Source organism: Syngnathoides biaculeatus, chromosome 5, assembly GCF_019802595.1.
Source record: "Syngnathoides biaculeatus isolate LvHL_M chromosome 5, ASM1980259v1, whole genome shotgun sequence".
Lineage (NCBI taxonomy): Eukaryota > Metazoa > Chordata > Actinopteri > Syngnathiformes > Syngnathidae > Syngnathoides > Syngnathoides biaculeatus.
Window position 1 is genome coordinate 34,068,835 of NC_084644.1, and position 14,547 is coordinate 34,083,381.

General features: G+C 40.9%; 1 protein-coding gene across 1 annotated transcript in view; it reads left to right on the forward strand.

The window, feature by feature from the left end:
* LOC133500796 (adhesion G protein-coupled receptor B1-like) overlaps positions 1-14,547 on the forward strand; it is a 326,242-nt gene that overhangs the window by 180,515 nt on the left and 131,180 nt on the right. Inside the window, exon 13 of the mRNA XM_061819933.1 lies at positions 2,586-2,729. Coding sequence (XP_061675917.1) covers positions 2,586-2,729 — 144 coding nt within the window. The remainder of the gene's footprint in view (positions 1-2,585; positions 2,730-14,547) is intronic.

Consider the following 14,547-nt stretch of genomic DNA (forward strand, 5'->3'; position numbering starts at 1 on the left):
AGTATCCAAAGGGCTGATTGAAATGAATTTGTGGTCTCCAAGAGACGTGTTTTCACCTTATCTAAAATAATTTCTGCACCATTAAATTGATTGAAATAGACCTGTGCTTTATCAATATACTTTTTTTTGTCATCTTATAAACTTTGAACCTTACTTTTCTACATTAATTACAGATGCCGCAGGAAGCATCTTCTGCACAAGAGGTTGACATCAAACCAGCAGATGCTGAATCTCCATCTTTGGTACATTCCAAAAATTGCCAGACTGATGAAGTGCCTGTTCATGAGAAAGGAACACGTCTTTCCAACAGCAGAGAGGATACTGCAACATGTATTTCAAACTCAAGTGGCGTCAAGATGCTCATACTGAAAGACCAAATAAGTATTCAGTGCAAATGTTATGAAACATATTTATACACAATGTAAGCATACAGTTAAAATTGCTACAATATTAGTTCTGTCTGTATATTTAATATACAAACATCAAAATCAACATTTACACAAAAACAAAAACAAAAAATTCCGGTTGTAGAACATTTACTGTAAATCCTATATACTGTTGGCTATCTGTCGCAAATCTTAGACACACAGAAGTGGCACATGGTTATTTCTGCCTACAATTCCCCAGCAAGCTGTATATCAGCAGTATGTCACATTAACCTGAAAATAAAAAATTGTACTTGTGTGGCAATTTTTGAGAAAGGGACTTTGTTTGAACTAGCATTGATTGGACAAATTCTGCTTTTAGCAGGAATAATAATAATAATAATTCTTTACTTAAAAAATCTGAATGTAAATGTCAAAAAGATGGGCTTATTTGATAAATATTAATATCAATAATTTTTAAAATAGCTATTACACGTTTTGTAGAAAATCCAGTCACTGCCGATACTGTTGCCTGAATTACAGATAGGAAACCTCAAGTAACTATGGGATGAGGCAGTTGGCAATACATCCTGGGTGCACTGCAGCGGATGGTCTGAATAATCTGCCATTTTCTGGTGAATATGTTGACTCTCATGACAGCAAAACCTATCTTCTGTTGTTTTCATGGGTATGCAGGATTTACATGCACACCTATGGATACAATAAAAAAAAAATCATTTCACATTAACAAACTTCTACAGCTCAAAGACCCATATCAGTCAGACACACAGAACCATCCACCCCATTTACAAATCTATTTTAAAGCGCCACTGGCACCAAAATATAAATTTTAAAATAGGTATAGTATTCTTATCAAAACGACATATAATCTGATTAATTTTGATGATAATACAAGTTGGAAAAAGTGAGCTGGGAGTGTTTTAGTAAAGTGCAAAGTTGCTAAAGTATGACTTGACATCCCATTGGCGGCCATGTTGTCTGTGACGTCATGTGATGTCTCATGCATGCATCAAACTAGAGCCCCCAGCATTGAAAACACACTGTACCGAATGCAATGAGAGATGAACGAGGGCGATTTTTGGATTTTTGTGATGCCCCTTCTGAGACTGAGGAAGAAAACGTCTCAGAAACCGAGTGAAATGACCGGAGGCCATTTTATTATATCACTTCCAGCCATATTTAGACAATGTGCGGATTACTTCTCCCCAACAGACAGTCGAGGAGGACGAACGACCCAATAAAATATTCAAAATGACTAGCCCATAATTGTTTGATTTCCTAACCCTTTTACAAGTCTTGTGTATGTAGTGTACTCAGGAGAACCCATGCGAGGCAAAGTACAGTGAAGAAAATAGGTATTTGAACAGCCTGCTATATTGCAAGTTCTCCCATTTAGAAATCATGGCGGGGCCGGAAATTTTCATCGTAGGTCCATGTCCACTGTGAGAGAGATAATCTAAAAAGAAAAATCCAGAAATCACAATGCATGATTTTTGAATGATTTATGTGTGTGATAGAGCTGCAAATAAATATTTGAACACTTGTCTATCAACTACAATTCTGAACCCTTATAGGCCTGTTAGTCTGCCTTTAAAAGTCCACCTCCACTCCATGTATTATCCTGAATCAGATGCACCTGTATGAGGTCATTAGCTGCATAAAGACACCTGTCCAGCCTAGACAATCAGTAAGACTCAAACTTGTAATATGGCCCAGATCAAAGAGCTGTCCAAAGACACAAGAGACAAAATTGTGCAACTCCACACGGCTGGAAAGGGCTCCGGAGAAATTGTCAAACAGCTTGGTGAAAAAAGGTCCACTGTTGGACCAATCATTAAAAGAAAGAAAGAAAGAAAAGCGCTGGGACTTCCGTTTCCAAAGTGACTGTTAGTAATACACTAAGACGTCATGGTTTGAAGTCATGCATGGCACGGAAGGTTAAGGCGATGGCTTCTAGGAGGGGATTGAAATGTATGTCCTATCTATCTGTCTGTCTGTCTGTCTGTACGTACGTGAGCAACTGGATTTTTTTTCCACTTCTCCGAAAGGTTTATAAGAGTGCGTTTGTACGGCCAAACTATTATATGTAGTGTTTTGTCCTCCTCATTCATCCGTTCCTTACTGTTTCCTTTAATCCAGAAAAACTGAAAATTGGGTGTTATTAGATATGATAAAATTTCTCCTACATCTCTGCTACAGTTTTGAGCATCCACAAGCGTCCAATGGTGAGTAACGCAGATATCAGCTTCCCAATGAAGGGCTGGAGAGGCATGATGGACTGGGCCCGCAACTTAGAGGACAGAGTCACTATCCCAAAACACATCCTGTTTACAAGAAAGCCAGGTGAGTACTCTATACACTATATCAGCTTTTAATTTATTGATTGAAAGACTTATTGCTTGTTTGATGTGGTGTACTATTAAATAATGACTGAAATTTGGAATAGAATAGTTCACATGTGTCAAATCTGGCCCACGTCATCATTTTATTTAGCCAGTGAAAGCAAATCATGCTGTTGACTTCATGTTTTCTGGCTAAAATACCCAAACTGGAAGTTGTCTTTTAATAAAGTTACAATATTACAAGTACTTTTTGTTACCAGTCCCTCTTTTAAAATAAATTGATTGATAGTAATTAAAAAACATTTTACTGGCTTCTGTTTTCAAAGCAAGCTTTCCATCAATTTGTAGTTTACATGTAATAATATGAGGTCATCATGTATTTATTTGGGTTCACAGTCGTACTGTCCTCCAAAGGAAACCCTAAGTACAATGTGGCCCTTTTCAAAAATTAGTTTGACACCGCTGGTACAGTTGTTGGCCTCACCCCTGGATGCAAGAATAGCTCCAAAGTGAAATTAAACGAAAAGAATACCCAATAGAAAGAAACAAAAAAAGGTAGCTAGCATTACACAAATGTTGGGATGAAACGCAATTGCAATATGATAACAATCTAGTACATGCACAACCTTTTTTCCCCATTCGGGGAAACAGGTCTGAGCAGGTCCTCTTGGTTAGGATGAATGATGAAGGGGCTGTGACAATGAAACTGTGAGAACCTAAAATGTCTACTCTTTATCTGAGTAAGATTCAGAATCATCTTTATTTGTCAATTATGTAAAATAAAAAACTCAAGGAATTTGTCAGCAGTAGTTGTAGCTTTTCTCGTATGACAACAGACAATTGACAGAGAATAGTTTGAGAAATGACAGAAAATTGCAATCACTGACAAATAGAAGGTTACGAATAAATGAGTTAATGCCAGTACAACTGTGCAAAATTATGCTAAGTCCTCTTGCAATTAGACCGATTTGAAATGACTAATTGTGACCATTGCAAATATGGGACGGACTTCAAAAAGTGAACGCTCTCTAAAAGTGAAGAGTAGTGTGAGAATCTGGAAAAATGTCAACTGTTCATGCCGATACTTCTCAAGCACACGAGGGGCCCGTATTGGTAAGACTACTACAGTGAGTGAATCCATCCATCCATTATCCAAGCCGCTTATCCTTACAAAGGTCACGGGGAGCCTGAGGCTATCCAGCTAGCTTCGGGCAAAAGGCAGACTACATCCTGAACTGGTAGCCAGTAAATTGCAGGGCAGTTATCAACACCATCACTAAGTGGGAATTGATCCCATGCTGCCTACATCAAAGTCAGGCGACTGTATCACCATACCATCAGTGACAGCTGAGTGAATGAGTAATGTATTATTAGAACGACAGAGGTTAATACAATCTCAAGGCAAAATTCGTAACATGTGTAAGTGGAATTGTAAATTAACTGTTTAAGAAGTTAATCCCAAGAGGGAAGAAGCTGCTGGCATGTTTTCTTCTTTTAGTTTGCATTGATCGATAGTGCCTACCTGAGGGAAGGAGCCTGAAGAGATAAGCAGAGTTTACTTAGAAAAAGTCAGGTAACCCCTGAAGTTAAGTAATCATTATCATTTCCCACACATTGCTTTAATTAACCTTAGGTACACTGGAATGCAGGCCTACAGGGGCACAAGCCAGTGCAGTCTTTTGACTGGTCCCAAGCCTGGATAAATGCAGAGGGTTGCATCAGGAAGGGCGTCTGGCTTAAAACTTTGGCAAACAAATATGAGCGTTCATCTTAAAAATCGCATATCGGATCAATCATGGCCCGGGTTGACAATGCGCGCCCCTGGCACTGTTGACCGGCAGGATGTCGGTGGAAATTCAGCGACTGTGGGTTGAACACAAAGAAGAGGAGGAAAGCGGATTCATCATCAGAAGAAGTGGAATGCACAGAGGTTAAAACTGAGTGTATGGTCTTTGAATGTTGGGATTATGACAAGAAAAGCTCAGGAGTTGGTTGACAGTGAAAATATGTTTTTGAACTTCCTGCTATATTGCAAGTTTTCCAACAAGGAAATCATGGAGGGGTCTAAAATTTTCATTGTAGGTGCATGTCCACTGTGAGAGAGATAATCTAAAAAGAAAAATCCAAAAATCACAATGTATGTTTTTTTAAACGATCTATTTGTGTGATGTAGCTGCAAATAAGTATTTGAACACCTGTCTTATCAGCTAGAATTCTGATCCTCAAAGACCTGCTAGTCCGCCTTTAAAAGTCCACCTCCACTGCATGTATTATCATGAATCAGATGCACCTGTGTGAGGTCGTTAGCTGCTTAAAGATACCTCTCCACCCCAGACAATCAACTAGACTTAAACTTGTAACATGGCCAAGACCAAAGAGCTCTCCAAAGACACAAGAGACAAAATTGTACAACTCCACACTTCTGGAAAGGGCTATGGAGAAATTGCCAAGCAACTTGGTGAAAAAAGGTCCGCTATTGGGGCAATCATAAGAAAATGGAAGAAGCTAAACATGACAGTCAATCTCAATTGGAGTGGAGCTCCATGCAAGATATCAACTCGTCGGGTCTCAATGATCCTTGGAAAGGTGAGGAATCAGCACAGGACTACACGACAGGACTTGGTCAATGAGCTGGGACCACCGTTTCCAAGGTGACTGTTGGTAAAACACTAAGACATCATGGTTTGAAATCAATCATGGCAAGGAGGGTTCCCCTGATTAAACCAGTACATATCAAGGCCCGACTTAAGTTTGCCAATGACCATTTGGATGATCCAGAGAAGTAATCGGAGAAGGTTTTGTGGTCAGATGAGACCAAAATCGAACTATTTGGTCATAACTCCACTAACCATGTTTGGGGGTTTACAGACAGATGATGAGTTCCATCCCAAGAACACCATCCTTACTGTGAAGCATGGGGTGGTGGCATCATGCTTTGGGGGTGTTTTTCTGCACATGGGACAGGACAACTGCTCTGTATTAAGGAGAGGATGACAGCGGCCATGGATTGTGAGATTTCGGGGAACAACCTCTTTCCCTCAGTCAGAGTATTGAAGATGGGTCACGGCTGGGTCTTTCAACATGACAATGTCCTGAAGCAAACAGCCAGGAAACCCAAGGAGTGGCTCCATAAGAAGCATATCAAGGTTCTGGCATGGCCTAGCCAGTCTCCAGACGTAAACTCAATAGAAAATCTTTGGAGGAAGCTGAAACTCAGTGTTTCTCAGCGACAGCCCAGAAACCTGTCTGATCTAGGGAAGATCTGTTTGGAGGAGTCGGCCAAACTCCCTCCTGCAGTGTGTGCAAACCTGGTGATCAACTACAGGAAACATATGACCTCTGTAATTGAAATTGAATTTACCATGGAGAAGATGGGAAGAGAAATGGAGTAGAGCAGGGGTGCCCAGACTTTTTTAGGGTTCGTGTTAGCTAACCCTAACCCTAACCCTAACCCAAGATCTACTTTTCAAACAGCCAACCTCTTGCGAGCTACCGACGACGTGGGGGGGAGATGATGATGACAATGCTCCCAAACTGTTTTAAGGTTAAAGGCTTTTTGTGTACTGTATTTTCTGTGCTTTCTCCCTGGATCAGGCTGTGCCAAGGTGGAATTTTAAAATTATACACCATCTTATCCTGCACTTTCTACTTTGGCTTCAGACCAGACCTTTTCTACTCGGAAAAGAGAAAATCTCGTACAGTTTAATGACTTTTTCTTTGATTATTCACATACTCTGACAGTCATTGCATCTCAAAACAAAATGATTTCTTTTTTAACTTTTTCCATTAAAAATGGATTACATTTTGTGCAGACAACATCATCTGAAGTATGTTACAGTTAGTGTTAGTGGTAGTGGAGAGTGTAGCTCAACAGGTGTGTAGGATGACTCTGGTGTTGGGGAGGAAGATGAAGACGGCAATGGTAGAGAAGAGAACGATGTGATGGAAGCTGAGCAAGGAAGAATATTGTGCCATGTTTCGGAAAGAGGTGAGATAGGCTCTCAATGGACAGGAGGCGCTCCCGGAAGACTGGACTATTCCAGCTAAGGTGATGAGAGAGACAGGCAGGAGAGTACTTGGTGTGTCTTCTGGTACGTAGGAGAGAAGGAGACTTGGTGGTGGAACCCCAAAATACAAGAAGTCATACAATAGTTTAGTGAAGAAGTGGGACACTAAGAGGACTGCAGAGATTTGAAAGGAATACATTGAGATGCATCGTAGGGAAAAGGTAGAAGTGGTGATGGCTAGACAACAGGCTTATGATGACATGTACACCATGTTGGACACGAAAGAAGGACAAAAGGATCTATACAAGTTGGTCAGACAAATGGATAGAGATGAGAATGATGTGCACCAGATGAGGATGATAAAGGATAGAGATGGAAATGTGTTGACTGGTGCCAGTAGTGTGCAAAATAGATGGAAAAAATACTTTGAGAAGTGGATGAATGAAGAAAATGAGAGAAAGAGGAGTAGAAGAGGCAAGCGTGATGTACCAGGAAGTGGCAATTATTAGTAAGGGGGAAGTTAGAAAAGCACTAAAGATGATAAATGGAAATGCAGTTGGTCCTGATGACATACCTGTGGAGGTATTGAAGCAAGGTATGGAGAGGTGGCTGTGGAGTTTTTGACAACTTTTTCAAGAGAATACTATGGGGTGAGAAGATACCTGAAGAACGAAGGAAAAGTGTGCTGATTCCCATTTTTAAGAACAAAGGCAATGTGTAGAGCTGTGGGAACTATAGAAGAATAAAGTTGATGAGCTACACAATGTAGTTAAGAGAAAGAGTAGTGGACACTAGACTCAGGACAGAAGTAAATATCTGGGAGCAACAATATGGTTTCATGCCTAGAAAGAGTACCACAGATGCATTATTTGCCTGAAGGATGCCTGTGGAAAAGTACAGTGATGGTCAGAAGGAGCTACGAGGTACAGTGTGTTTTGCGGATCGAGAGAAAGGCTATGACAGAGTACTAAGAGAGGAACTGTGGTACTGCATGCGTAAGACTGGTGTGGTCGAGAAATATGTTTGAATAGTACAGGACATGTATGAGTGCAGCAGAACAGTTGTGAGGTGTGCCATAGGTGTCCCAGAAGAATTTAAGGCAGAGGTGGGAATGCATCATGGATCAGCCCTGATCTCCTTCCTGTTTGCTGTGGGAATGGATAGGCTGACAGATTCTGAGTTGAGATAGACTGGAATCCCCTTGGACCATGATGTTCGCAGATGACATTGTGATATGCAGTGAAAGCAGGGAGCGGGTGGAGGAACAATTAGAAATATGGAGGTTTACACTGGAAAATAGAGGAATGAAGATTAGCTGAAGTAAAACTATATGTGCATGAATGAGAGGGGTTGAGGGGGAAAAGTGAGTCTCCAGGGAAAAGAAATAGTAAGGGTGCACGACTTCAAATACTTGGTGTCAACAATCCAGAGCAATGGGGACTGTGGTAAGGAAGGCAAGAAACAGGTCCAAGCAGGATGGAACAGCTGGCGGATAGGTGTCTGGTGTGTTATGTGACAGAAGAGTCTCTGCTCGGCTGAAGGGCAAAGTTTATAAAACAGTGGTGAGACTAGCCATGATGTATGGATTAGAGATGGTGGCACTGAAGAGACAACAGGAAGCAGAGCTGGAGGTGGCTGAAATGAAGATGAGTTTCTCTCCAGGAGTGAGAAGGTTTGATAGGATTAGAAATGAGCTCATTAGAGGAACAGCCAAAGTTAAATGTTTTGGAGACATGGTTTGAGAGAGCAGACTTCGATTTGATGTGTCCAGAGGCGAGAGTAAGTATATTGGAAGAAGGGTGCTGACGATGGACCTGCCAGGAAAAAGAGCGACAGGAAGAGTAAAGAGAAGGTTAATTGATGTTATGAGGGAAGACAAGAGGGTAGTTGGTGTTCGAGAGGAAGATGGAGGAGATAGTCTTTCATGGAAAATGATTAGGCGTTGTGGCGACCCCCAATGGGATAAGCCGAAAGGAAAAGAAGAAGAAGGTACACTGTACATATAGGTGAGTAGTGTATACTTATTCTTTGACTATTTAACTCATCTTATTTGGTACTGTATCAGTCACACTGAATTGACCCCTCCGTACAGGGCACTTAACCACGCCTCCTGAAGTGACGTCACATCACGTGCGCTGACGTAAGACAAACAGTAAAAATGGCAAATACAATACAATACATTCTGAACTGAGACAGACTCCATGCTTCTGATTTCATTCAAATCAACGAAATATTATAGATTCTAAATACAATACATTCTTAACTGAGAGAGACGCCATGCTTCTGATTTTATTCAATCATTCACACGTAGCAATGTTATGTCTCATTCATTTATACGAGACGTGTATTAAAAATCAAATTTAGGGCATATCTTCGTGCAAACACAGTCTGGTTAAGCTTCGGCCGCGAGCCAGCAAGAAATCGATACGTTTGTGCAGTCCGATCATCGCTAAATATCGCTCAACAAAGAATAAGTGTGTCAATCGTTCACACGTAGCGGTGTTATGCTAGCGGAGAACGTCTCATTCATTTATACGAGACGTGTATTAAAAATCAAATTTAGGGCATATCTTTGTGCAAACACAGTCTGGTTAAGCTTCGGTTGCGAGCCAGCAAGAAATCAATATGTTTGTGCAGTCCGATCATCGCTAAATATCGCTCAACAAAGAATAAGTGTGTCAATCGTTCACACGTAGCTGTGTTATGCTAGCGGAGAACGTCTCATTCATTTATACGAGATGTGTATTAAAAATCAAATTTAGGGCATATCTTCGTGCAAACACAGTCTGGTTAAGCTTTGGTCGCGAGCCAGCAAGAAATCAATATGTTTGTGCAGTCCAATCATCGCTAAATATCGCTCAACAAAGAATAAGTGTGTCAATCGTGCACACGTAGCAATGTTATGCTAGCGCAGAACGTCTCATTCATTTATACGAGACGTGTATTAAAAATCAAATTTAGGGCATATCTTCGTGCAAACACAGTCTGCTTAAGCTTCGGTTGCGAGCCAGCAAGAAATCAATATGTTTGTGCAGTCTGATCATCGCTAAATATCGCTCAACAAAGAATAAGTGTGTCAATCGTTCACACGTAGCTGTGTTATGCTAGCGGAGAACGTCTCATTCATTTATATGAGATGTGTATTAAAAATCAAATTTAGGGCATATCTTCGTGCAAACACAGTCTGGTTAAGCTTTGGTCGCGAGCCAGCAAGAAATCAATATGTTTGTGCAGTCCAATCATCGCTAAATATCGCTCAACAAAGAATAAGTGTGTCAATCGTTCACACGTAGCAATGTTATGCTAGCGCAGAACGTCTCATTCATTTATACGAGATGTGTATTAAAAAATCAATTTAGGGCATATCTTCGTGCAAACACAGTCTGGTTAAGCTTCGGTTGCGAGCCAGCAAGAAATCAATATGTTTGTGCAGTCCGATCATCGCTAAATATCGCTCAACAAAGAATAAGTGTGTCAATCGTTCACACGTAGCAATGTTATGCTAGCGCAGAACGTCTCATTCATTTATACGAGACGTGTATTAAAAATCAAATTTAGGGCATATCTTCGTGCAAACACAGTCTGGTTAAGCTTCGGTTGCGAGCCAGCAAGAAATCAATATGTTTGTGCAGTCCGATCATCGCTAATATTGCTCAACAAAGAATAAGTGTGTCAATCGTTCACACGTAGCTGTGTTATGCTAGCGGAGAACGTCTCATTCATTTATATGAGATGTGTATTAAAAATCAAATTTAGGGCATATCTTCGTGCAAACACAGTCTGGTAAGCTTTGGTCACGAGCCAGCAAGAAATCAATATGTTTGTGCAGTCCGATCATCGCTAATATCGCTCAACAAAGAATAAGTGTGTCAATCGTTCACACGTAGCAATGTTATGCTAGCGCAGAACGTCTCATTCATTTATACGAGATGTGTATTAAAAATCAAATTTAGGGCATATCTTCGTGCAAACACAGTCTGGTTAAGCTTCGGTTGCGAGCCAGCAAGAAATCAATATGTTTGTGCAGTCCGATCATCGCTAAATATCGCTCAACAAAGAATAAGTGTGTCAATCGTTCACACGTAGCAATGTTATGCTAGCGCAGAACGTCTCATTCATTTATACGAGACGTGTATTAAAAATCAAATTTAGGGCATATCTTCGTGCAAACACAGTCTGGTTAAGCTTCGGTTGCGAGCCAGCAAGAAATCAATATGTTTGTGCAGTCCGATCATCGCTAAATATTGCTCAACAAAGAATAAGTGTGTCAATCGTTCACACGTAGCTGTGTTATGCTAGCGGAGAACGTCTCATTCATTTATATGAGATGTGTATTAAAAATCAAATTTAGGGCATATCTTCGTGCAAACACAGTCTGGTTAAGCTTTGGTCACGAGCCAGCAAGAAATCAATATGTTTGTGCAGTCCGATCATCGCTAAATATCGCTCAACAAAGAATAAGTGTGTCAATCGTTCACACGCAGCAGTGTTATGCTAGCGAAGAACTTCAAATTCATTTATACGAGACATGTATTGAAAATCAAATATAGGGCATACCTTCGTGCAAACATATGTGTTCCGGTTGATATTAGATGGATTTATTTGATGATGCGGTCTTCCACAAAGTTTGATCCATCGAAGGCATTTTTCGTACTGGGTCTTCGGTTTTGGAAAGGGTACGAATTGAACTCCACCAACTAGCCTTTCAGAGTCTATTACAAAGTCCGTGACTCCACCTCTTAACCATATTTTTTGTTAAATAACCCAAATACGCGATAAAACACTAACTAAACCTATACTGGACCATTCAATGTTGTCTGAGTAAATGGCGGGAGCAAAAACGGGCTTTGGTTTATGCAGATCTCTGGCCTCTGATTGGTCAGTGACGCGGATTGCGCAATATCCACGGAGGGGTCAAATGACAAGCGCGGAGGCGCGCCATCGCACTCGCAAATCTGCACAGTCAAGCATGAAAAATTACATGCGTAAAATTTGTTATGAGTAGAAATACGTAGATATTGAAAGATGTCGCTTATTTTGTGTATTCTTGACCAATGCAATTGTGAACTTGTTGCACATTCTCACCTCACATGAAAACCGATGCACCATAGTGAACCACAGCCTGACTTCTTTTTTTTTTTTCAACACGGAAGCACATGGTCTCCTGCTAGTTTACCTGACTCTGCTTCTTAAAGGGGTACACTCATAATTACAAACACCACCACTTAGGAAGACAGTCTGGGCAACGTAGAGCAAAGAGAGTTAGACATGCTGCTTGTGTTTAGTCTCGATAATAATGGTAAAAGTAAAATAAAATAAGTTCTATTGCTTTAATGAATGTCGGGGTATGTGAATAATAGAAGAAAAAGTGGTGAAACTGGATGAGATTTTCTCTTTTTTTGAGTAAAAAAGGTCTGGTCTGAAGCCAAAGTAGAAAGTACAGGATGAGATCGTGTCTAATATTAAAATTCCACCTTGGCACAGCCTTATCGAGGATGAAAGCACAGACAATACAGTGCATAAATAGCTATTTCAGTATTTTAAATATAGGAGGCAACATAACCTTAACCTCAAAACTGTTTGGGAGCATCATTCAGCTTTCAACATGCATTGCTAAAGATATTCTGCAAGCATCCATCCATTCATTTATTTTCTTTGGCGCTTATCCTCACGAGGTTCGCAAGGAGTGCTGGAGCCTATCCTAGTGGTCAACGGGCAGGAGGCGGGGTACACACTGAACTGGTTTCCAGCCAATCACAGGGCACATGGAGACAAACAGCCGCACTCACAATCACACTTAGGGGCAATTTAGAGTGTCCAATTAATGGTGCATTTTTCAACCGGAGTACCCGGAGAAAACCCAAGCAGGCACGGGAAGAACATGCAAACTCCACACAGGCGGGGCTGGGATCAAACCCGGGTCCTCAGAACTGTGAGGCCAATGATTTACCAGTTTATCCATCGTGCCGCCATTCTGCAAGCAATAATTCAGTTTTACACCAAGAAAAACAAACAGGGATATCATTGTTGGTTAAAAAAAAATGAAACAAAGTTGCAAGCGACCTTTCATATTTATAGTTCATAGTTGGACTTGGTTTAGTTAGCGATGTATTTTTTTGTTTGTTGACATTTTCACTCTAAGTTTGCGAAAAACAAAATTGTTCTTAAAAATATTCTGATGTGAATGAAAATGCCATAATCTGAATCTTTGAATGAGCCAAGTGTCTTCAATGGATGACACTGATCTGACCAAAGTGCATACGTCTGATGTTGCTCACACTGGTCAAAGGGGGCGCTCACGGGCTTAGAGTGTTTGCTCAGACACGTAAAAAAAAATAGAGGGAACGTTGGTCTTGACATTAATTTACGGATTTATTTTATAAACATTGGTAACAAAAGAAGCCTGATCCTAAGTATCCACCCATAAACAGGAAATGCAAGTTAACTGTCCTGAGCATGTTCGGAAGTTATGCCAAACCACATGTTCCGAGCTGCTTCACGTACTGCAAACACATTTACGTTTGAAAGTCATCAACGTCATGAGCTATGTCAAAGGAAATTCGGTTACAATGAAAACATTTCTTGGATATAACACAGGTAATGTTTCAGTGTCTACAGTGAAAAAAGTATTTGAACACCCTGCGATACTGCAAAATTCTACCCACACCTGCTCAGCGCCTCTCACCATGAACAATGCTACAGTGGGAAATAGTTGAACTCCACTCAAGAAGACTAGGTACTCAAGCCCAACTGTGGATTGAGGCGAGCAGGACTTTATGTAGTCAGAACATCTCAATCTCACACACCAGCACAGGCTCCTACCCTCCCAGAAAGGTGACATTCCACATTCCTAGAGATAGTTTCTGTAGCCAGGGATCGGATCATCAAGGTCCCCATCTTTGGCCACCTCACACTGCACCCGATCCTGATGGCCCCCTTACACTAATTGTGAGGCTACAGGAAGGGGACCCATGTTACCCTTATGGGATGTGCCCAGCGGGGTTCCATGGGTACAGGCCGGGCCACAAGGCGCTGGCCTTCAAGGGTGACCTCCAGGCCTGGCTCCAGAGGGGGGCCCCGGTGACCTATATCATACAGCACATATGCGCGCATTATTCAAACAGACAGTACTTCTCTGCCCATCCAGACTTCAGATGTATTACTTCCGTTCCTCACAGGGTAACATATCAAAGAGATTCTCAATCTCTATCAAGATAGAATACATTTCATTTAGAAATTCTGTGTATTTATCCATGAATATCCTCAGGACAAATAATGCATATGTAGTGCTCTTCTTCAGCAAAAAAACATCCTGTAGCTCACAAATTGGAAATGTCTACTAACAGGGATAGTTACTCAGCCATCTTTAAACAAAAATTAAACAATATTTCTGAAGCCATAGGAAACAATCGAGCAGCGCTGCAGTTCAGTGTTGTCACGGTCGGGGCTAGTGAGGGGCAAGGAATTCAAGGCAAAGCATGGAGTACCAAAGAGCAGCGAAGCAGGGACCCAAGGAAGGAATCCAATAATCTCAATAAAGTTTTTAATTTTAAAGAAAAGACAACAAAAAGTAACAACAAAATACTCAAAGGTAACAAAGTATGCCTTAAATAAACCTAAACTTGTAACCTGACAAGATGAGCGATCTTGGACAGATCATAGCATGGGTACGGATGGACATGACTCAAACAATAAAACAACACAATGACTCAGCAAAGCAAAATGCAATGAGGCAAGGGATCTTCAAGAAGTGAAATAAATCAGGGAGTTAAATACAGAGAGTGACGAGACAACAACAAACACCTGGACAAG